The 25,918-nt window shown below is 38.4% G+C and overlaps 1 protein-coding gene across 2 annotated transcripts in view; it reads left to right on the forward strand.

Moving 5' to 3' along the window:
* The window catches only part of Icos (inducible T cell costimulator), a 25,172-nt gene extending 18,957 nt beyond the window's left edge, over positions 1-6,215 (forward strand). The window contains exons 4-5 of one of the 2 annotated variants that reach the window (XM_048808384.1): positions 1,587-1,671; positions 3,498-6,215. In XM_048808384.1, the coding sequence (XP_048664341.1) occupies positions 1,587-1,671; positions 3,498-3,574 (162 nt within the window). In that variant the 3' untranslated portion in view covers positions 3,575-6,215. Of the gene's footprint in view, positions 1-1,586; positions 1,672-3,459 lie in introns of both variants that reach the window. The other variant, XM_015481293.2, reaches the window with a different exon arrangement.
* Positions 6,216-25,918: the final 19,703 nt, after the last annotated feature.

A 25,918-nucleotide genomic window follows, 5' to 3' on the forward strand; every position in this document is an offset into this window, starting at 1 on the left:
GGCTGAGCTCCAGTGACGTCACCTCTCTGCTATGGCGGGCCCCAGGCTCCTTGCAGGGGTGTCCGAATGGGGGGGATTGGACTGGACTGTCTCTGGTTGGTTTCAGCTCCCGGTCGCCGGCGGGCGGGTGGTCTCCAGCCTCCCAGTCGCACGGGCAGTGGGCTGGCTGTCGCCGGCGGGCGGGCGATCTCTAGCCGCCCAGTCTCGAGGGCCTGGCCTCTAGTCCCCTGGTTTCTCCTGATAGTCCTGGCTTCTCCTGCTAGACCAGTCTTCCCCTGAGTGATGCCTCTCGGCAGTTCAAACTGTACTCTGGGCCTGCCATTTGCTGGGTGTGGAGGGTGGCTATTGGGAACCCCGGCACTGTATTGTTTTGATTTTTCCCGCTTGCCCCTCCCCCAGCGCTGGCAAGACAGGTTTCCTTTTTGCCGCTGATGGGAGGGGGAGTTGGAGGTCAGGTGTCTCTAGCTTTCCCCGCGTCTTTATGCAGGCTCGTTCTGATAATCCCTCCCCCGGAAAGCCTAGGAGAGATTTTATGCGAATTCCCTGCTGTATGGGAGATGGGTTGAGTAACACACCTGTTTTATATTTGCAATCTGTCGGAGACTGGCGGTGGTTATGTCAGCTCTCCAAGATGGTGGCCGCTGGCTTCCTTGGTGGAGTTTCCGTTGTGGGGGATAGAACTGGACCGTTTCCTTCCCCGCCTGAAATCCCGAACTCAGCCTGGGGCTCAGTGAGGGCACAGCCGCCAGGATTCCACAGAATCTGTAGCAACGATTCTCTCTGCTTGCTGGTAGCTTCTCGGCGGCGCCCCGCCATCTGTAGCTGCGGGGCGGGCCGCATGGATCAGTCAGCCTGGATCTCTGGTCGCACAGTTGGCTGTGTTTGAGATTCAATTACCGGACCTCGGTGCTGGAAATCCTTCCTCTAGGTTTCGGTGCACCCCCATTTTGCTGTAAAGTCCTAACAAGATAGTTTTTTGTCATTCTAACTCGTTATTCACCTGCGCAGTGACGCGGTACATGGGGTGTGGTGCCCTCTATTTGCGGCCATCTTGAAGGGATCCAGACTCCTTGCTTTTAATGAAAAATGCTGAAAAGCTATTTGGAGAAATAAAAGATGGCAAAATAAACAAACAAACTAACTAACTAACAACAACAACAACAAACCCAAACCCATTAAGAATGTCTGTAGGACATCCTTTTTAGTCTTTTACATTGTAGGCTCTGAATCAAAGAACCTATGCTATTCTGCATATTGTGCATGTGTGTTAGAGCTCCAGGGCATACAGGGTGTGGTTATTGGTCAGATGGTGTGCGTATCTGTGTCAGAACAGAATCTGAAATGGAGGAAAGAAGAAAGAAGAAGAGAAAGTGCCACAATCCAAGTTTACTGGGGAAGGAATAATAAAGAGCAAAAATGAGGAAGAAAATTGGGCAGAAAACTCCTTGTATTAAAGCCTTTTTGTATTATTATGTTTAACCTACAGCCAGGAATTTTGTCACATACCTCTTCAACAAAGAATAGAAAATAGGCATGAAGATGACAAAGAGCAGATGATGAACCATGTTTCTGACTTTTTCTTTCAGAAGTATGGATCCAGTGTGCATGACCCGAATAGTGACTATATGTTCATGGCAGCCGTGAATGCAGCGAAGAAACCGAGACTTGCAGGTACAGCTCCACCTGGAGATTTGGGGAGAGAAGAGGGTTGTTTATATTAAGCCTGGAATTTTAATTTTTTTTAAAGGAAAGGTAGATATCCCTAAGGCCTAATATTTTCTGTAAAAATGTGGGTTTTCACCTCAATGGAATTGATGCCCTCTGCAGAATATTATTTTCAATATATTAAACACAAGCTATATTTCTATTAAAAGTAAGTAACCAAATAAAAAGTCCACAAGCCACAACTTCATCGAAGCAATTTCCCAATTGTTATTTCAAAAAAACTGGAAGGACTCTAAATCTTCCTTGTTGAAAAATTTATTAAATCATGTGATGAATATTTGAGTGTGAGTTAAGTGACAGTACCTGAATATGGTGCTGTGGGGACTACACTGATGTTTGAAAATCTTGCACTGAGATTAGGAAGAGAGATCTGGACTGATGCTACAGGGGATGGGATTAGGAGAAATTAATGAAGATATTGTTGTTTCTATGCAAAGAGAAGGCAAGTCTAGGAACCTTGGTTGGCCTTGGAAATGTTAGGTGGAAGTGACCTATTATTTTTTAAATATTTATTTTTTAGGTTTTTTTTTAGGTGGACACAATATCTTTATTTTATATTTATGTGGTGCTGAGGATCAAACCCAGTGCCCCATGCATGCTAGGTGAGCACTCCACCACTGAGCCACAACCCCAGCCCCAATTCTTTTGAGATTTAGAACTGGGTGCTGCCTAGTTTGAGTAACATCCAGAAAGTCTGGAGCTTCCATTGTGGAAAATTTGTATGTCTTACATCTTTGAGGCTGGAATGATGTGAAGTATGTAAGGAAAAAGAAGTCACTGCATTTTTGCTACACTTAGTGGTGAAGGGCTGTATTGAGGGCAGAGACATAATTTCTGTTGTCATGGAACTTTAGCAGTAAAGAGAGCTAAAAATGCACAGTTAGTCCATCTCCTCCTTTTTTTAGATAACAGAAATTGATGCCCACAGTGTTCAATAACTTGTTTGGTTCCCTAGGCAGTTAATACCATAGCTTTGATAGTTGCAAACAGTTTTGTTTTATTATTTTGCAATTGAAAAAAAAATTATCCCAATCATTGTATTCATAATAATGTGTTCTATCTTCCTTTGGGTCCCTGACAGCAGACTATGAGATGGGGACTTGGGTTGCCAGTAGTTTACTTGGGAGGTGATCCCAGGAAAAGCGGTGGTGTGGCAGATAAGGGAATGAGACAGCAAGGAAAAAAGGCAACGGGTGGTTGGAGATGCATTTCCAAGGTCTCAGCGATAGATCACAGAGGCCTGACTTCACCACTGTCTGCAAAATGTACAGAGGGCCCCCCAGAATTGTTCTCTTGAAGACAGCATATGGGGCATTCATCTACTCATTCAATCACCACTGGATTGGAGCTGCCTGCTAGGGCCATTTGCTCTCCCTCATCCCTGAGATGTGCCCAGTGCTTGGGATGAGCCTGTTCTCAATTCTTCAGAAAAAGCAGAGAAGCAGGAAGATGCACAGAGGGGCTACTGCATTGGAGCAGGGACATTCAGGAAGGTGGCCCCCTCCATGCCAGCAGCAGCTAGAATGAAAAGTTAAGAGAATGTCTTATAGGCCTTGAGAGTGGGAAAAGTAAAACTTAAAAATGAGGAACTGGTGCTGGGTCTTGAAATATAGGGAAGAATTCAGATGGTGTGTGTCTATGTGTGTGGATTAGGGTATGAGAGGGAAAGGGGGAAACCTGTTGAAGGGAAATGGCATATACTTTTAAAGAATTTATGCTTAATTTTTGTTACAGATGTGACCCCATAATTTCTGCCACTCTCTGGTACCCAGGCATGAAACACGTTGACCAGTTCCCTGCAACTTGGAAGTACGAGATGCCTTCAATTCCTAGACCACAGAGAATCTGACGGGTTTTGTGACTTACATCTCCTGCTGATGTTTTGTTCAATCTGGACCAGTGACTCTATCAGTGGATAGCAATTTTAACAGACTGCCTCACTCTTGTTGGGTTCTCTCAAAACAAACATCCTCCTGCAACTAGCCTTATAGAAGGCCCCGCTCATGTGGGCTCAACAAACAGACCTCACTGTGATAGAGTCCCTGTCTCTCTGCTTCTGCTCCTAAAATGCACCAGCCAGTAAAACAAACACATCTACAAAAAAAAAAAAAAAATTAAAGATGCCAAGGGTATTAATCTGCAAAGCTAATGGGCAGCCAAGGGCCAGCATCTGTCCTCATTTTTGCGAACAGACTACCTTTTCTTTCTGTAGGCATGAGCATTCCTTTTGAAACCAGACGGTAGAGGGAGATTGTTCACAACTGTAGCTGTTTTATTTCCGGGATGTCACCAATATATTAGTACCTACACAGTACTCTCCTTTAATTTCTGGACCTGAGTCGATCACTCTATCAAGAGTTAAGATGTCTTCTTTTCCCCTCAGTTTTCCTTTTAAAAATATGTCTACATGCGAACTTGACAGCTTGCACCATTCTGAATAGGAGCTATGTTGACCTTTTTTTCCTCTTCTGCTTAATAAAATTGTATATATACACACATATATACAATAATATATATTTATCTTGTAGGGAGAATATTGATAAATTATATCCTTTGCTTATATTCTCCTACAAGAAGATTTTTGCTCTAGAAAAACATCTTAGTTCCCCAAATTCATTTAAAATGGTTTACTTTGTTGATATTAGTGGTAGGAAACAGGCCCAGAATCAAAAGCAACTTCATTTTATTATCCTGTTTTCTACCATTATCTGTGTTTTCATGGTGCTATTAATCACAAGCTTGGCCATTTTTGTGGATCATATAAAAATTGCAAACAACAAACAAACCGTGTTTAATTGGCAAGTATTCTCCTGGGGAGGACTGAATTATCCACTTAGCCTGAAAGCTGCAGTTCCAGGAGGCTGCTGTCAAATTTCAGCCATGCTGCCTCTGGGCTTGACAGGTTAGAATGGTTCCCATGAGTCTAGAGCAGCCCTCTGGACCTGGGCGGAGTTGCAGGGTTGAGATTCCACTGAACCAGAGATGGCCAGCTGCTTTACCCCAGAGACTGAAGTCACCCTGGGAATCAGAATAGATCTCCTCCAGCTTGGTACCTCCAGACCCTGTAAAGAAGAACACATGGGTTAGGGGACAGCTCCTTCTACAACCATTCAGCCTGGAAACAGGCCCTGGGCTTTTAAGATAATCTTCTTTGATTTGGCTAAAAAGATTCTTAAATACCTGTAACATGGGATTATTCTTAGCTGGAATATTTTCTCCACTTTCTGCCCACATGCCTAAGGCTTCTGAAGCAGCCAGTGTGTATATAACAAACATTTTAACTTTATGGAAAATGAGGACATTTAGTAGTTTTAAATTTATTGTTCCCTGCTTCTGGTTTACTTTTAAAGTGAGACTTGATATGTCATTATGCATACTTATATTGTGTTAAGCATGTGTAATGCTGGATGTGTACAGTATAGTACTGAACTTGTAATTTAAATCAAGTATAGTGTTCTCTGTTTTTAGCTGGCTTGGCCACCTGGCTGGTTTGCAGAGGTGTTCCCTGAACTAGTGGTCGGGGGTGAGGGTGGGGAGGACAGCCTTCATGGCTTTGTTTGGCTGTCCCAAGGTGTGCCTCAAAACATCCTCCTCCCAACATCGAACTTCAAAATGAATTGTTAAAGGATGAAATTTCTGTGAAATAAAAACTGGTTTTAAGAAGAGCCATTTATTAAGTAGATCTTAGCAGTAGTAAGAATTAAAGAATAAACTTTAATACACAGCACCTGAAAATACCTCACAGTATTTTGCTGGGGCAGAGAAATGATGATTTTTGCTGGCGCTTGCAAATTTGACCTTGTTCTTGAATGACCTTGTGCAATGAGTGGGGCAGCCACTTTTTTCATCTTCTTTCTAAAATTTGAAAGAATCCAAATTCACAAAATAGAAGTACAATAAAAGGACTGCTCTTTTCCTGAGCAAGTTTTTGAATCTAATGTCTTATCATCTCTGAAAAGTATGTAGTTCCTGCAAAAAAGAACACTGTCCTCCAAGACTATGATGTAGTCATCAATATTGGAATTTTAACATTGATATATTGCTACCATCTCATTCCCAGATTGTATTTGAGATTTTCCCTTTGTCTTCATTATGTATTTTGTAGCCAAAGATCCTTCTCAGGATCTCCATCTGCGTTTAATAGCCATGTCTCTGTAGTGTCCTTCAGTCTGGACAGTTCCTCCATCTAGACTTTGTGGCCTTGGCTTTTATGAGGATTACAAGTAGTTATTTCATAGAATGTCCTTTTTTTGGGTCAATCTGATGTTTCTTCCTGATCAAAATAAGGTAATTCACCTTTGTCAGAAAGAACATAGAAATGATATTGTGCTCTTTTAATTGTATTTCACCAGGCAGTTCACAATTTTTATTTGTTGCATGACTGTAAATGTTCATTTTAATTACTTGACTAAAGTGGTGTCTGTCAAACTTCTTCATTGTAAAGCAACTCTTTTCTCCTTTACAGTTAATAAATACTTTATTGGAAAGTAGGTTGAACCTTTGTATATCTTCTGTTCTTCTTCAAAATTTCAAGTTATCCATGTGTTCATTTATATCTGCATGGTGTCATGGTCTCCTATGTTATTTGATGAGTAAGTAGAATTTTGCTCCTATCATTATTATGTTTTGATGCTGAAATTTTCTTATCCTTAACCAGTGGGAGCCCAAACTGGGTCTTGTGTCTTTATGTCATATCTCCATCATTCTTTTAGGATTTCCTTCCCTTTTTATAGAACAATATTTTCCATCCTCAGCTTAAATTCTCCCTGTCCCAACATTGGATCAGCTGTTTCTCCAGCAGCCCTGGTTTCTTTGAGTGGAAAATGATTTTAGAATCTAAGATTTAGGGATTAGTCATTGCTAATGGAATTTTCTTTCTCCAAGGCCAGTCAGTGGACAGAGCTGGGGATACGTATCTATCTAGATAGATTCATAGATGGATAGATAAAGGTATAAATATAAATATAGATGGAAATATGTGTGTATATATATGTGTGTGTGTGTCTACAAGTATATATATATATATATATTTGTACACATTTCTGTGTATGTATGAATCCTTCTATAAATCCATGATTTATACCCCTGACATCAATTCCAATATAACACCATAGTGGCACCTAGACTAATCTCTTTTTTTTTTTAACTTGTACTTCTGACAGTGAGAAACCTGAATTTTAGATTCTTGGTGAATTTATTTATGTGATTCATCCCTGATATGAAAGCTGGCTCTGACCCTCCCACCCACTCCACACAGTATAGCTATCTCCTCTCTCTGCTGAGGCTCTCCCTTTTCACTCCAGGCTGTCCAATCCTCTTTTGTCTCTTTGTTGGGCTCTGACTCTCCACAGTGGGCTTCCCTGCTCCATGAATGCCTTTTTCACCCTTTTTGGGCTCTCACACCCTTAATTGGGTCATTCTTCCATGAGGATACCCTCCTTACCCTGCCCTGCTGGAGCTCACGGTTCAGTCCCTGGCCCAGGGCACCCAGTCCTATGGCATGTGCTTTATATCAGCCTGCAGAGCATTCATATGGTGTTAAGTGCCCAGTGCCTACAGTGGGAACTGATCTTACCCTATTTATTACTAGCTGTTCCTCCTCTGACTCAGTTCCTAACTTTCCTCTTCTTCCTAACTTCCTTTCTTCCTCTGTCTCATGAACTACTTACCCTGGAATCCTTGTCTTACTATATTTGGAGGAACTCAAATGGAAACCCTCCTTTTGCTCCTTCAGGTTTAGGGGAAATAGTTTATAAACCTGGTGCTTCATCCTTTCTTCTTGATTCACTGACTCCTTGTACATTTTTGGAAACTATGGCATAGATAAAGGTATAAATATAAATATAGATGGAAATATGTGTATATGTGTGTGTGTGTGTCTACAAGTATATATATATAAATATATTATCAAATATATTTGCATATATATATATATATATATATATATATATATATATATTATCTTTCTTTCCATTAACAATACTTTTCACTTAACCTTTTCAATTCCATCACTGAGTCACACCAAACTGTGATCTACTCTGTCGTCTCCCTCCTATATTCACTTCCCTGGGACATGGAGTCCTCGCAAGGTCTGACCTCTTGTTTAATGAGTAACTTACATCCTGATGAATAATGTTCCCTACATTATTTTTCATTAAGTTCACATGCTTCACAAGAGGAAACCAGCTTTTCCTTGGGTGATTCAAGTCCTCATCCCACATCAACCCACTCCATTTTTTTCCCCTTTTTTAAAGTGGGTAGATGAGATGTCCTCTGGTGTCACAGAAGACAGGCTGTTACTCAACCTACTTGTTAGTCAACCTTTGTTCTATGAAAAGCATAGCTGAGGAATTTGAAATTTTCCAAAAGGATGAATGCATCAGTATCAACATTTAATCTCCTCCTCCAGGGTTTGTGTTCTGAGTAAGATGAGGAAGATGGTGAAAGCACTGTCTTCTGTCACAAAAAAGCAAAGCTATGCTTGCATGTCTCTCACTCCATGCCATGTTTTATTTCTCTCTCTACCTTGTTGATTAGTGCTTATGAATTCAGTGTATGAATCTTAAGTATTCGTCACCTTGCCATATGTTCTGTCCAAGGCACTGAGACAGTCTGTGATCAAATCTATAAATAACCTCTACTACCAGTCCTTGTGGACTCGACTTTCTCAGTCTTTCAAACTCTATCCATTCTTGTGTCATTTCAGGGACTCCGACTCATTCCTTCTCCCTTGGGTTCCTTAGCATAGTGCTCCTATGATTTTTCTTTTCTTTTTTCATTTTTAAGAATGTAGAAGCTGTGGTCAGGCAGTTTCACTGGGCAATCAAGTCTCTGAGGGTAGAATTGGGAAAACCCTTCAACTAAACCACAGTTGTCTGCTCTATATTTCTCCTTATAAAAGGGCATCTGACTGTTGAGGAGGTTTAAAAATGAATTCTGGCTTCATATGGAAGAAGCTTTCTTCTTCAGTGGTAATAAATAGTATAAAAGCATCCAAGTACAGTTCTTTGACAAAAATCCTGAATCCTAAAATGTGACCTCTACTTGTTCTCTCTTTATTATTTTCTTTTGGGTTCCTGGTAATAATCCAAAGCAATTGCAGGTTGTGTCTAATGAATGTGGCATTCCTTTTGCATTATTATTTCAATAGTGAGGAGAAAATGCTTCTTTGAGGCAGCTCAAAATGTCACATAAATTCCTGCAAAATCCCCAGTAGAAAATCCAGGTGCCTTTAAGTCCATTCAGAATTACATTCAAGAAGTAACATTTTGTCAGAAATAAATTTTAATTGAAGACTTTATTTTTTCATGTGTTTTTTTTTAACATGCCAAAGCAAGGATGGGTGTCATCCTAAAAGCACAGCAAAACACTTCATTACAAGCCAGGAGTGGTGGCAGTGCACACCTGTAATGCCAGTGACTTGGGTAGGTGAGGCAGGAGAACTGCAAGTTCAAGGACAGCATTTACAATTTAGTGAGATCCTGACTCAAAATACAAAATAACATGGGATGAGATGCAGCTCATTGGTAAAGCACTTGCCTAGCATGTCTGGGTTCTATTCCCCAGTACCACAAAAAGCAAAAGGCTTTGTTACGATAAAAAGAAACTCTTTTTTGTTATTATCAATACCCCTTCCATACTTGGAGGCAGTGCTTGAAAAGCACCCCCTTCTTAGTTTTTTTTCTAACACCTTTCCTTAGCAGTCTGCAGACCTCTTTCCATTCCTCCCACATTTTCCTATTAGAAACAGCTAATAAATTTGTGTGCTCTTTCCCTTGCTATTCATATCATTCCTATATTGGTTTCCTATGACTGCTATAAAAATGACTGTGAACTTGGTGATTTGTGTTGCTTAAAAAACACACACATTTTCTCAGCAGCTCGGGAGGCTGAAACAAGAAGATTGTGAGTTCAAAGTCACCCTCAGCAAAAGTGAGGCACTAAGCAACTCAGTGAGACCCTGTCTCTAAATAAAATACAAAATACGGCTGGGGATGTGGTTCAGTGGCTGAGTGCCCCTGAGTTCAATCCTTGATATTCAAAGGAAACAAAACAAAACACACACATTATTCTCTTACAGTTCTGGAGTCCAGAATTCTAAATTGAGTTTCACCAAGCTGAAGCTAAGGTGTTGGCAGAGCCAGTTCTTCTTGAGGCTCCATTTTCTTCCTTTCTTACCTTCTGGCGGCTACCAAGTCTGTGACAAGTCATTCAAGTCTCCACTTCCTTAGACACATTGCTTTCTCTCCTTCTGTAGTGAAATCTCTGTCTTCCTCTTGGAACAGCATTTGGGATTACATGTAGGGCTTACTGTCTAGTCCTAAAGTGTCTCTCCATTTCACAATTTTTAGCAAATCACATCTGCAAAGTCTCTTTTGCCATAGAAGTTAAAATCCACAGGTTCCAGGGATTAGGAGCTGGTTATATTTTGAGGGCCCTTTTCATCCTACCCAGTTCCCTAACCATTAGGCTTTCTCTTAATATGCCCCCCAGACTCCCTTCCACACACATGCTCCTGAATACATGTGATCATTCTGTCAGAACATCCTGGGAAGTACTGCCTTTCTCACCCTGTGTTTGATTTATAACAAATGACATTGCCTACCACATTATACCTGGAGTTCCAAAAGAAAGCCACCTGGGAACTGGAGCTTTGGAGGGGATGAGGAATTCCTGTGAGTCCTCCCTTCCACTACCAAGAATGGTTTCTGTACTTCCTTCTCTCAGTCTCTTGTTCTGAGACTTTACATCCTTCCTTGGGAAAGACCTTGTTATTATCTTCTTTACAATCTTTTCCTGTCCAGTGCACCATGCTTTGAGTCCTAATCCTACAGTCATGAGCAGAGCTTTAGACTTCAGTCCATTGGGTGGCTGAAGCTCACTGCTCCTCATTGTGCAGATGCTGGAACAGAAGGAGGGCAGGGAGTATGGGCTTTAGAGCAATGGGTGACACTGAATTTGACTCCTTCAATTCCAGTTGCTTTTTCATTACTTTTACCAAAAGGAGTTACAGACTCAGTGATTTATCTGCTAGTTAATAAAGAAAACAAGAACCTGAAGAATAACTGTACTGGAGAGTCAATACAGTCTGAACCCATGTTAAGAAAAGACTCAATTGCCTCACTTAGTCAGGAGCCTGTCTGACCTTTGGTGTCACTGGGTCCCCATCACTTTGAAGTAAGTTTTTTTTTTCCTTGCTTAATCTGGCAGAGCTTGCCAAAATCCTAAGAGAAGTCAACATTGGCTTTTAATGCTTGCTTGCTTTATTAATGTGGGAAGTAGACTAGGCTTAATTAAATTATTTTGGGTCAGGGTTTCCTATCTAATGGAAATCAGGGTGGGTGTCTTCTACTTTTTCTACCCCCTGGTATATATTAAATGCTATGGTGTCTGAATTTATTTCCTTGCAATAGTCAAGAAAAATAGATATTTCTGGGAAGCACTCTTAACAGAAAGAAATCCAAGTGAATGAACACAAGAAATATGGGAACCACTGACTGCTTTCCAGTTGGAGCTTGGATCCAGTCTAACTCTTCCTAAACAAGGCTTTGAGAGCAAATCCTTTTGATATGTGAGGATCAAAGAAATGATTTAAAATAATCAGTCTGCCTCTCTACTCTTTTCCTCCCTACCTAATCCCACTCTTTTATCATAATGAACAATTATGTTAAATTCTGGATTTCAAGCAAAGTGCTACAGAAATCTAACCATCCAGATTTTTTTTTTTTTTTACTGTCTAGAATAATCAGGTGTATATGAGAGAAAGCAAGGTCTGAGACATTGAATCTGCCAATCAAGGAAAAGCATTTATAAAACTCAGCCAAAGTAGTCCTAACTACTGTCTCCTCGAGAATCCCCAGCCCAACTTCATAAATGGCTCAAAGATGAGAAATGATTTCCTTCTCTGTGGTTGCTTTCCTAGTAAGAATCAGAAATGGGCTAGAAAATATCATATACCTCTTTCTCTACTAGCTTTTTTTTTTTTACCTAATCCAAATCTACAAGACCTTATATCCTCCCTAAACATCCATTCTCCTCCTTATCTCCCACCTTCCTCTAGCTGCAAGGAGAGACTGTGAGGAAGATAAAGAAAGGAAAGGGGGAAAGATTCTAGAGAACCAACTGTGGGAGAAGAAACTTCTTGTTCTTCACTAAAACTTGCCCCCGCCCCTCAGCCTCCCTGTTCTACCCGGCCAATATGCTTCAACTCTGCACTCTGCCTTGATGTATGAGACACTGATGGAAACTCCTTCCTCCTTCCTCAACCAAGTTTTTTTTTTTGCCACACATGAGAAGCCGTGACTAATAACTTTTTATTTTAAATGAAAGTGTGTGTGGGAATGAACCTATCTTTTCACTTTAGACTAAATCCTTCAAGTTATCATAGGTCCACTACTCCTTGTATTTGAGAATTTTGAAATTATCATAACTCCAGCAAGAGCTATAATAATTATGCAATTATCACAACCCTTAGCCTAGGGTTTCTTCTGGTAAGTGTGGAGTGAAAGAAATGCTTTCTATCAGTCACTAAAGCTTCAGAACCTTAATTCATCCTTATCAGAACTACTTTATTCTCACAGCACAACTCCAGCAGGTATAATTTACTTACTGAACCACCAAAAGTAATGTGGCCCATCTTCATGCTCTGGGCCCACCACGGGTTTGAATTAGCTCCTGGACCAGGTGGAAATGCACTAACAGTTTGCTCATAAATAATTACTTCTGTTTTACTATTTCCTGATAGCTGTTCTTTATGCCTACTTGCTTATCATGTACCTGGTGATGAAATATTCTGGGTCATTCTGGGTAACTGAAAAATAACGGTGAAGATAAATGTTGTATATATGGGGACAAATAGGGAAGAAGACAGAACCCATCAGTGAAGTTTGGGGATCACTCCAGCTTTGAGGCAAGAGAGACATAAAATAAAAATAGACCCAAATCTAGAACAATCAAGAGTGTACATAGTCAACAAGTGACATGGATGTTCAAGTAGGAAGAAATTAAATGTGTCATCTAGGCTAATTTAACATCTTAGTCAATGTCAGAATTGTTTCTAAAGTAATGTTGAAAGAGTCATTTAACTTTTGCTTGAGCATAGTAACAGAGAGCTCACTGTCATATGAGGTCACATTCCACTATAAAAACTCTAAATATTGGTAAGCTCATGTTGAACTGAGGTTTGTTTCTGTGTAAGATCACTTTTAGATTCCAATTCTCATTGTAGAGTAACACAAAACAAACCTTCCTCCATAGGTAAGCTCCATGTATACTTCTTCCATACTCCTTCCTTCCATTGCCTTGTTTATTCAAGGAAAAAGTTAAGTCTCCTTAATAGTGCATGCAAAGCATTCCAATAGGTACTATAGGGAATAAAAAAATGTAACTCTTGATTAGTGCCTTCAAGGTGCTACAGCTTAGTAGAGATAAAATACACAATATAGAACATAGTAAGGACCCAGGCTAGGAGCAAATTATGTATTGAATAGTTGGCAGGCTGGGAGATACAAGAGAGGTAGGGATCCAAATTAATAAGTCATGTGAATTGGGCCTTAAAGAATGAGTAGGACTTTGACAGGAGTAAATATGGCAGTATCAGTGTATATGTATGTTGATGGAATATTCCAGATGGAGGAGGTTAGGAGGAAACAATTACCCCACTTTCTATATGATTTTATGTGTAGAAAACTTGATTACAGTAACATTCCTAGCCTTTGACCCACATATTATTTATTCTTCTTTCACTGAAGTGATAGGCGATAGGCATTTTTGAGCAAAATGATACATGAAGATTGAAGCCCATGAATGAGAAGTTCCAAATTTTGTGTTTTAGTAAACATGGATCATGACAAATCCTCAGTTCTGACTGAGCAATTAACTGAAGTAAGTATAAATTATGAAAAAAATGCCACACATTAGACTGAATATAATGGACTTTATTCTTTGAAAACTATTATTAAGAAAATGAAAATTCAAGTCACATACTCGTAGAAAATATTTGTAATTCATGTGTCTGACAATGGACTTGTAACCAGAATATATAAGCAATTCTTATAACTCAATAATAACAAGAAAAATACTAATTAAAATAAGAAGATTTAACAGGCACTTCACTAAAAATATATAAATATATAGCCAATAAGCAAGGAAAAAGGAGTTTAGCATTACTATTTATCAGGGCAATACAAATTAAAATCACAATATAGTACTACTCAATCACTAGTATAGGTGTAGATTAAGATTAAGGTGTAGCCACTTGTAGAACAACTGAAACTTTCACACATTGCTAATGAGAATGCAAAATGACAATGCCATTTTGGAAAACAGTTTGGCCAATAATTATGAAGTTAAACATAGTTTTAGCCTACAACCTAGTAATTTCACTCCTAAGACTTTCCAAAAGAAATGAAAATGTTTATGCAAAAACTGTGTGCAAATTTTCTTGATAGCATTATTCATAATAATTAAAAACTGAAAACAACCCAAATTTCCCACCAATTGGTGAATGAATAAAATAATTATGAAAAAATCTATACAATGGAATACTACTCAGCAATACAAATGAACAAACAACTAATTTTATGAAATTACATAAATGTATATCAAAAACATCTGGCTCAATGAAAGAAACCAGACATGAAAGATAATATGCAATGTAATTACATTTATATGATATCCTAGTAAATGCAAAACTATAGTGTCAGAAAGCACATCAATGATTTCCTAGAGCCAGGAGTAGAGGGAAGATCCTGAGAAACCTTGATGAAATTACAGAAATATGCTGTATCTTAATTTCAATGGTGGCTACATTATTGCATACATTTGCCAAAACTCATCAAGCTGAATGCTGAAAATTTGTGAATGTATTGCATATAAATTAAACTTTAATGATGCTGTTAAAAAAAGAGGAACTCTATTCCTTCCTCTATCCCAATAACTCTTAAATTCAGTCGTTTTATGCTATTCCATATTCTGGAATATTCTTCTCATGGTTTCTTACCGTTTTCACTGTGTTATCTACATTCTTTTCAAGATTATATATTTTGTCTTCATTGTTTGAGATCCTGTCTTCAGAGTGGTCTAATCTGTTGGTGATACTTTCAATTGAACTTTTAATTTAGTTTATTGTTTTTTTTTTATTTCAAGGATTTCTGTTTTTTTTTTTAGAACCTCTGTCTCCCCAATAAAGTAATTTCTTGCTTCTTGTATTTGTTTATGTGGCTCTTTGTTAAAATGATCTTTTGCTGCCTGTATTTGCTCTCATATCCTCCTTTACTTTGTAGAACATTTTAATCATGTACATTCTGAATTCCTTCTCTGTCATATCTTCTGTTCTGCTGTGCTGGCCATGGATTCTAATAATGTAGTATCTTGATATGTTTGGGGTACTTTCTTCCCTTGTCTTTTCATATTGCTTGTGTTTCTTCCCTGCTAGCACTGTAGATCCAAGGAATTATCATTTTTATCCTATAGGCTTATAGAGCCCCTGTAGGGATCCAATCCCTCTCCTTTGAGGTGAAGGACAATTATCAGATCCCAATATAAACAGTATACACCCTAAAAAAAATGTTTGCTATTAAGACATTTACAGTTTGGTCAGAATACAGAAATGGTGAGTTCAATTATTATGTATAATATATTCAGTAGGTTTGTAAAAGGGTTTACAGTTTCTAATGGTGGACAAAGAACTGGGGGTGAGGAGTAGGATGATATGCTGAAGAGGTAGGAGGTGAGTATATAGAGTTGTTATATCGTAGAACGTGTGAAAGAGAAATCTAAAGAGGAAGATTAGTAATAGGAGAAGGGAGAGGAAGTAATTTGGGGTAGACAAGTAAGTGGGAAGACAGTAGAGTACATAAAACAAACACACATTTATATTAAGAAAAATAAAAGATGTTAAAATAGTAGAAATTGGTAGAATAAAAGAAAAAAGAATATATAACATAGCTGTAATATACTATTTAGATGTCCCAGTCCTCAGAATCCTAATTTATTCAGGTAAATGGATGGAGTTGGAGAACATAATGCTAAGTGAAGTTATCCAATACCCTCAAAACAAATGCCAAAGGTTTTCTCTAATATAAGGAGGTTTATTCATAGTAGAGTTGGGAGGGGGAGCATGGGAAGATTAGATGAACTCTAGATAGGACAAAGGGGAGGGAGGGGAAGGGAGATGGCAAGGGAGTAAAAAAGATGGTGGAATGAGATGGACATCATTACCCTAAGTGCATGTATGAAGACACGAATGGTGTGAATATACTTTGTACATAATCAGAGAAAAATTGTGCTCTATATGTGTAATATGAATTATAATGCATTCTGCTGTCATATATAACAAATCAGTATAAAAAATTAAAAAGAGGAAATGATTATTCTTATTGGAAAGAGATTATTTCTCACATGTTTTGTTGAGAAATAAGTCACTGAAATTATTGCAAACTCAAAGGCTAAGAAGTCTATTAAAAATGTGTCCTCCTCTGACATTCTGCCTCTAGGACTATGATGTTCTTAAGAAATTCAGAAGGAGCTGAAGTGGTTTGGAAAATATGCCTTGGTCTTCCTTTTTGAAATGGAACAAATGGATTAATGAAGACTATGGAGGGAGACTATCTAATTCAGCAGGAGGAGGCAAGATATTTCCTCCAGGGAAATGCTGACATCCTGGAGGATGATGACATGGAAGAGGGAAAGACTTATAAAAAAAGAAAAGCAGACAGATCTGGGTCCCATTGTTCCTAAATGGGACACTGGGCAGGGGGAGCCATTTTATTTGTTAATAGATCAAAATAGAATAGTGAATCATCATTAGATCATTTGAAGCAGTATGGTTTTAATGGAGTGAGCAGGTATCAAATACCTAGGATTGTAAAATTATGATGAAATTAAGATGCCATCATGCCAGACCCTGGCAAGATGAGGTCTATTAAAGGAGAGCTAGGTAGGAAAGTTATAAATTTAATTGGGACCTTGGTTATATATTGGTTTGATAAATGAATGTCTCCAGAAGTTGGGATTATCCAAGTCAGGTAGGTGGAGCATGAGCAGTGAGTCTTGGGCAGCCTGACAACCTGCTGATTTTGCTTTTCTCTCTGGTATCATTTAAAACAATCAAGTCAAAACCTCCATGCTAAAAAGCTAAGAGAAAGTAAAAGAAAAGAAAACGCTCAGCTACTAACATCATGGTAGCCCTATTTTGATAAATAAGGAAGTATCCACTTAAACATTGGGATTCATTTTTTGAATCACAATTAAGCTATGGTAACAGAAGAAACAGAATAGGGGAAAAACATGAGCCCCTGAAATATATCATTGCATAAAAATATGAACAGATGAAAAGCTACTTAAATTTGAAGGTGCTTTTCTGCGAGTGCTTTCAGGAGACAGGGCAGAGAAATCAGCTTTCTCTAGATTTCTAGAAGAAAGATGTTCTAAGTCTTTATAGGAGCTTCAGTTCAGTGATCTGCTGAGTTGAAATTCCAGCAGAAGAAAATGTAGGGAGTAGAAAAATATATATTCTAGGAAACAGGATTCATAGGCCCATGGAATTTTGCTTCATGAGATAAGGGATAACAGACATGGTGTCATAGAACTGAAAATACATGCGAAAAAGAAAGCATGGAAATTAGGGTCTTAATAGAAAACCACATTCAGGATGATACCAGGGAAACAACCAAATTGGAAGGGGAAATGGAAATAAGACCTGTGACTTGTGCAGAAATCAATGTAAATTTCTAAACTTTCCAAGAAGCCTAACATATATTCAATACCTCTTTGTGAGAACAGAGAATATGCCCTGAATTTTCCCTCAGATGTAACAATATTTTATGAAAATATTCTCACAGTTGGATTTAAGTTTATGGTCACAAACTTTAAATTTTTATCATCAGCTGACTGGCATCTTGGCAAGACTAAAATTGAGATTTTTTTTCCTCTTTGTTTACCCTTCTTTCCGCAGTACCCCTGGCTCATTGCTACTGTCTTTGGCCACATTCATGTAGGTGTAGACTAACCATTGTGTTCATTTGACAGTTTTGCCTTAGATGACCTCTCTAGGACCTGGAGTTTGTCTTGATCTCTAAGTGTACGTGCATAGTGCTGCTGCTGTACTGATCTTGGTATGTCTTTGGATTCTTTTAATGTGGGGAACAAAAGAAATTATGCTTCTTTCAATGACAAAAATCTCAGTCAGGGGCTGGGGTTGTGGCTCAGTGGTAGAGCGCTCGCTTAACAAGTGTAAGGCGCTGATCCTCAGCACCACATAATAATAAATAAATAAAATAAAGATACAGTGTCTGACTACAACTAAAAAAAAAAAAACAAAAAAACCTAGGCAGCAGTAATTGAAGGAATCCAAGCTATTGAATATTTGAGCCTAAGTTCTTTAGCTGAGCCTATGTGGAATAATAACGTAGGAAGGAAAAATTAAGGATATTAATTCTTTTGCATGTTAAATTATTTGGACTTTAACTTGAAGGAGAATTTAATCTCTGGACTTCAGTTTCTTCTGGGAATTTCACAATGCGAGGGAGTTTATATGCAAATTTCGGGCATGTTTATGTTGTTGGAAATTTATTAGTGGAATACATTACTGTTGCCATTTAATCACACTGCATAACCTCTTGTGAGTTGGACAGTATAGTTTGGGCTGGGAAATAGAAGACGGATCATATTCTCAGGTTTGAAAATAGCACAGATTTGGAGTTAATCTAATTAGCGTATAGTCTGGGAGCAATTTCATGCTTCAAGTCGGTAGTCACAGGAGGAAGCCAAAGCAGTGGGTGGATTGAGGAAGCACCTTGAAGGTGAGAATAAGACTGTCTCGATGAACAGCTGATCTGTCTTGCAGAGGCTAGTCACACTCTGGTTAATAAACTTTATAGTTAATTCTAAAGGATATGAGAAAAACTGATGAAAAGTGCTTGGGAAGTTGCACCCACCATCCCTGTCAATCTGTCAACTCTCTCTCTCTCTTTCTCTCTCTCTCTCTCTCTCTCATGTGAGGGTCCTTAACTAACATCTTGTCATTCACCCATCTTTTTTACTTTACCCCTACCGACTAGTAGGAGATAACCATTGGTTCATGTTGATCTGTTTGAGGAAGCTGATCTAAGCATTAGGATGTTAATCTCTATTACTTTCTCTATCAATGTGAGGTCAAGGTTGTTAACAGTGCTTTATTTTGCAGATCCAAGTTATTCCCTTGAACCAGGTCTAACTAGGGCATGAATGGGCAATAGTTCAGTAGAGAGGATCAATATAGTCTTTTAATAAACCTAAGATTTTGATCTCCATTTTAAAGTCTCTCATTGAGAGATTATTTCACTATTGGTTTTTTTTTATCTCAGATATGGAATTAGAATTTCTTTTTCATTCTCTCAAATTAGAGGAGTCAGTGCAAAAAATCACATAGATAGGGAAATGTAGGGTTTACCAGAAATTAGTGACTTGAATGTGCATGAAACTGGTGGAAAATGAGTCTGGAAATGTAACCTGGGGTCAAACAATGGAAAGAGCTCTAGATTTAATTTTTTTTTAACCAAATGATAGGAGCATTGGAGGTATTTTAGCAGGTCAGAAGCATTTCCTGACAAAGAACAGCCTGGTAGCAGTATGTTAATAGACTGAAGACAGGTAAGAAGAGATGGTCATGTTGAGGTAATGTTGGGGGAAAAAAGCAGAAAAGAATTACAATTTATAAAGGTTTAACTAATAAAATTTGACATTAACTCTGTATTGAGGATGAAGGAAAGAGGGCTGTCCAAATAATAAAACTATTAAAACAAGGGTTGGCAAACTTTCTCTATAAAGGGCTACATGTATATTTAAGGGCTTATGAATGATACATTCTCCATGGCAGCTATTTGTCTCCATCATTGTAGCATGAAATTACCAATAGACAATATGGAAATGAATGAATGATGCTATGTTCCAGTGATACTTTATTTACTAAAATGTCTGGCTGACAGGTTGTAGTATTTTGCCCTATGGTTTAGAGGGTTCTAGTACCAGTGCTGGGTACTAAACTCTCCTCTTTGAATTCTAAATTCACACCTTGTTCCTGCTCTGGGACATGGAGGCTGGAACGCTGCAAATCACAGTTCTAAACTCCATTTCCATTCTGCCAGCTCTTCCCTGTGAGTTCTGGGCTTGCTCACTCCTGTTGTGTTTACAGTTCCTGGTGAGGTCATTGGAAAAATGGTTTTGATCATGGCAGCTACAGTTGGTTATGATTTCCAATAGTTCTCACTAGAATGCATTTTTTATTTGTTTAAATTCAAACTAATTCCTTTAGTCATTAATGAAAATAGCTTACACTATTACTAAATACCTCTAGGACAGGCCAACCAATCCTCTCATAATATCCTATTTTATTCTTGAAGACAATTGGCAAGCCTCTTCCTTACCTTAAGGTCAAATAGACTCATTTTTTTCCCTTTATATGAGTTCCAAAATATAATTTCAATTTCTCTTTTTTAAGTGCATTATTGGGAAGTCAGGGGTGGGGCATTAACTAAATCAATCTCAACCCACAAAAGATCCTTAACTCAAACTAGCAGCCTTTTGAGTCTTTAGATGTTTGAAGTCTAGGCTTATTTGAAGTCATTTGGGTTTTTCCCTCCTTTTATTATCTTTTTCACCAAGAGCAAAGGCTGGTGTCTAAAAGTACTGAGTATGACATTGTCAAGCATCCCACCCAACTCAAGCTTTTCCTGCTGTGCTCTAAAAGGCACCTTGAACTGCCGCTGACTATCGGGGCCATTTAGGAGCCATTTTTACTCACAGCACAGCAAAGGTAGGACACAATGCTCAGCACAGATAATGAGACTCTGTTCTGATGTCTATAATCTAGAAACTCTTCCACCCCCGCAAAGAACAAAACAGAAGCTCTTGCTAAGCACTTTTTTCCATAGTATAATTTGCTTTTCTGAAGAAATGGTACTTAGTGTTGCTGTAGATCAAATTAATATATGAATCTTAAAAAAAAAGACAAACCTGAATTTTAAAATGACATGTTCTTTAAAAAAAAAAAAAAGATTAGGACAGGTTTTTTAATTACATGCTTGAAAGAAAGTTTACAATGTAGCTATAAAATTTTTCCCTAATAATTTGCCTAAAATTAGTACATTTTCTGTTCTCATAATTATCATGAGGTTTTTGACTTTTGCACTTCGGATTTCTTCATTTTCCCACATCTATTCATTTTTCCATAGTTGTCCCTAGCGCTGAGCCTTCCAGTTTCTTTATCCTACCCTCTTCATGTTCTCTAGCCTCTCTGTACTCAGGGAGAGGGGACAGGGGGTGTGCTGTAGGAGATTCGGGGTTGTTGAAGACCAGTGGTTGTTGAATACCAGGCCTCTTCATCTCATCCCAATCATACCCAATCCCATTTAGTTGAAATCTTTACATGTAATTTTTCTTACATCTCAAAGCAGATTACCTTTTGTCTGTGCAGTTATCTTTACACAGTCATTTCACGACTAGTCAAATATACTTGAGGTCTCAGTTTCCTCTGTAGGGGAGAAAAGATTTCTTTTCTCACCCATTGGTATGTTCACAGCTGAGGCCCTTATTAGCAAAAGACAAATTAATGAGAGGAAAACGTTCAAATTTATTTAGCGTGTTTTACCTGATGTGGGAGTCTTTAGAAATGAAGAGCCAAAGAAAGGGGGATAATTTAAAAATAAATAAATAAGGTGGAAATGTGGCTCAGTAGTTAAGTGCCCCTGGGTTCAATCCCTGGTACTCCTCCCTGCAAAGAAGAAGAAGGAGAAGGAGAAGGAGAAGAAAATAAAATAAATAAATAGAAAGGGGTAAATGCATTTTTATGCTCAGGTTTGATGAAGAGTGGGCATAGTGGGCAAGCACAATTGGACAAAGAGGGCGGGTCCTATGAGTAATAAACAGGGCCTGTTCATATTCTTATCTGTGTCCCTATGTCTTTGGAGATAATGATGCTTCTTTCCTCCAGGTATAGAGAGGGCACCTCTCCAATGAGAGTCTTGTGACCCGATTCAGAGGAAAAGAGAAATTCAGAGAATGGCCTTCCTGCATTTGCTGTTTTCTCAAGTGCTGACTATGCTACCCCTGTTTTGGGGTAGCATGACTTGAACCCCATCACCTCATTAAAAAAAATGATTTCTGAAGTCTCTTCTATCTCTACAACTTAAAAAAGTCTTTAGTCCAATTCCTAGGATTTTAATTTCAGCATTTAAAAAAAAATCTTTACTGGATGATAAATCATCTGTTCATTTTGCTCAGGTGGGTAAGAAGACAATATTCTGTACGCCAAAGCACATGTCTTTTTTTCTTTTTGTATGATTGTGTACTTTTTAAAGCCTGAGGGTCAACCATTCACAATTGGCTTCCTTAATATTTGAGAAAGTCCTTAAGTCCCCCATATGCACTGTGGAAATCACTGATATCTTAAGATACTATTTTCATCTTTTACCCTTTGATAACTTATAAAAGGGATAATCTGTTTAGATTTTACTTCAGTTTGGGAATTCCCACTTTCCCATTATTACATCATGTTTTTTGTATCTCCCCCATTGAAATATCAATTGATGGGGAAGAAGGGGATTGCCCCTGTGAGAGTGAAGAGGAAGAAAAGACTTTATAAATGCTCCAAGCAGTTTTTATTTGTGGCATTTTTACATGGAGAATATGTCCAACTATTCAATGTATTTCCAACGATTTATCTATTTTCCCCACAGAGGATGGCCATATCTGTAAGTAATTGGGTATTTTTCAGAATTCCTTTCTATCACTTCACACATTATACATGAATTATTCGGTATAGGGAGTGGGGCATAAAGATGACTACACTTATCTGTTCATGTGCTCATTCATTCAATAACCAAATTATTTCCCTAATAATTTGCCTAAAATTAGTACATTTTCTGTTCTCATAATTATCATGAGGTTTTTGACTTTTGCACTTCGGATTTCTTCAGTGTTTAACAGATGCCAGACACCATTTGAGAAACTGGAGATACAGAAATAATGAAGATAAATTTCTTATCTGCAAGGCTCACTGCCTAGGGTAGGAGTAAGACATATAAGCCCCCAAAGGCCCCAGAGGCTTAGGTGAGTGACTATAAATAGCTTTAAAAGCACTTTGTGACTGGACACTACCCCTGGCTGCATCCTACTTTTCTATCATTTGCCAATTTGATTTTTTTTTTACTTTTCTATATAGTGTATATCTCTGAATATGGCATTATATCCTCTTTTTTGTCATAGTGTGTTATAAATACAGGCAATTAATAAAAATTATTCATAGAAGATGATTTTTGAGATGGGCATTGAAGGTTGAATGAGTATTCCAATGGCAAGAAGGAGAAAAAGGGCAAAGGATACACATGTGACAAAGTACAGGGAAACAAGAGATCTTGGTGTGTTTAGATAATGGCAAGCAGGTTTTTTTGTGGGGGTATAGAGCATCCAGAAAGGAGTGGAGAGGAACTTCTGGAAGAAAAGAACTTCCAGTCCTACTAAGGAGATTGGACACTATCCTATAGACAATGGAGAAACTTTGGTGGTTTTTCAAGTGGAGAGGTAAGAAATTTTGGCTGTTTAATGGCAGAGTGAATAGATGAGTTATTTGGAGAGGAAAATAACTAGGAGGCAACTAAAGTGAGCACCTGAATTAAGGGAATGATTGGTGATAGTGTATAAATGAAGTAACTGATTGAACAATATTGAGGAGACAGAGTGACGTGACTTCAAGAATGTTTGGATATAGGCAGTGTGAAAAGGACAGAGGCAGGTTCCATGTGAAGGGATGGTAGACCTTGTCCTCATTTCTGCAGACATCAGGGTGCATGAATCTTGGAAGTAACTCAGATTCTTTTGAGGGCAAAAAGGCACCAGAGCATAGAAATGAGTTAGTAATTGTTTGTTTTCCCTCATAGTTTGCAATATGCCATGTGTCTCCATTCCCTAGTTGGATACCCTGTGAACGATGTCCCAAGGCAATGCATGATTAAATGTCACATACACGTTCCAAACAGGGAGTGTTATGCATGGACAGACCATAGCAGGTGTGACACAAAGAATTCTGGGCTCACAGTAACTAAAGGTGTGAATTTTCACAACCACACACAGCCTTTGGACTTCAGTTTCTCATCTTTAAAGTTTGTCTCAGGTGAGAATTACTCTAGGTGACATTTAATTTTTTTTTTTCAGATCTATCAATTTATGAGTAAATACTCATCTCTCTTCCCCAAGCTAGTTTCTCCTTCTGACTAGACTGCTGTTTCCTGGAAGGCAGGGACTATTGTGCTCATCTGTGGATCTCCATGGTCTGGTACACGGTTTTGGGTAGCGAGTGTATGTTGAATGAATGACTGGATGACTTTCATATTTCAGTATTGATACTGTACCCATTCTTTCTACCTCCTGGTATTAAAGTAAAGTATTGTGTGCCCTCTTCTTACAAACACCCTCCCTCCACCTTGCCCTTACCTGTTGGATCAGAACACATCTTTTCCCTTCAATTATCTTTCAGATCTGGCTCCCTTTTTGACCTCCAGAGAATTAACCAAGTTCTGTACGTCACCTTAAATTGAGCCTATTGCAATGATATATTCTTTCTGTTGTAGTCTCTTTCTCCTAAACTCATCCCAGATAGTGCTACCATATTAAACTTTCACAATGTTGTAGCTTAAAACCTCATGTCTACCTACAGTATACATTTCTGCTCACTGCTTGTCACAATCTGGCTGCAATCTACATTGACATGAGGTTTCCGGGTAACATGTATTCATGGTCTTTAGACACTTGCACCTTCCTACTTCTGCATGTTGCTTATTGTTTTTTCTCTATCTGCAGTGCTCATCTTTGCTCACCACTAAGTACAATTCATCTGTCAAAGCCCAGCTCCTTACTTCTCCATCAATCTTCCTCTGAAGTCTTTCCAGACTGTATTCTAGCTCACACTATTTTGTCCTACGCTCATCAGACAAATAATGGCATCATATGCTTATTTAGATTGTTCTTATCTTGTCTTTGTGTGTGTGTGTGTGTGTGTGTGTGTGTGTATAAGTTCAGGGGAATGAACCTAGGGCCTATGCATGTGAGATAAGTGCTCTACCACCTGGCTACATTTCCAGCCATTTTCATTTTGAGACAAGGTCTTGCAAAGTTGCTCAGGCTGGCCTCAGATTTGTTGTCCTCCTGCCTCAGTCTCCTGAATAGCTGAGATTACAGGTGTGAGCCACTGCACCTGACTTTGGCTTATTGTCTTATTGCTTGCTTATATTTTATAAACCCCATGTATCCTCCAAGTACCTCGAGAGTAGGGAATATGTCTTAGATATCTTTATATTGCCCATTGTCTAATGATGAACAACAACAGTTATTACTGGCTGATTATTTGTGTGTGCTAGACACCATGAAAAGCCCTTTGTATTATCTATCTTAATATGGATGGGCCCCAGTTTATGATTGTTCCACTTGTTTTTCAACTTTATGATTATATGAAAGTAGAAACTGTACTTCAGATTTTGAATTTTGATGTTTTCCTAAATCAGTGACATGCTTTATGAAACTCTCTTGTGATGTTGGGCAGGGCCACTAGCCACAGCTCCCTGATGGCTGGGGCATCTGTGTACATGGTATCGCTAAGCCAGGATGTTCAGTAGGGTAGGTGTATTCAGTGAACTTTCAACTTAGGATATTTTCAACTTCTGATTTTTTTTTTCAGGATGTAATTTCATCATAAGTTGAGGAGCAGCTGTACTCAAAATCACCCTATGTAACAGGTACCATCTCTATCTCCTGTATTAAGAATTGTATGCAAAAAAAAAAAAAAAGAGAGCTCATGTATAATGGCATAATTTGGTGTGAACATACTTTATATACAGAGTTACGAAAAATTGTGCTGTAAATGGATAATTATGAATGTAATGCATTCCAATATTATCATGTATGTAAGAAATAAATAAAAAGAAAGAAAAAAAGTAAGCTTAGCAATGTTCAGTAATTTGCATTAGGTAATCTATAAAGTCACAGAATCTAGTTCAGTTTTTACATGCAGCAGGCACCCCAAAGGTTAAATAATTAATTGTCACAACCTATGAATAGGTTTGTCTTTTTCTTTTCTTCTTCCCAATGACTGAAGCAAAGACATTGAAAAGGATAGTTTTGCGGTAATTGCTGGAACAACCTTGTGGAGATTTAGGGGGAGACA

Source organism: Marmota marmota, unplaced genomic scaffold (assembly GCF_001458135.2).
Source record: "Marmota marmota marmota unplaced genomic scaffold, marMar, whole genome shotgun sequence".
In the NCBI taxonomy this organism is placed as follows: Eukaryota; Metazoa; Chordata; class Mammalia; order Rodentia; family Sciuridae; genus Marmota; species Marmota marmota.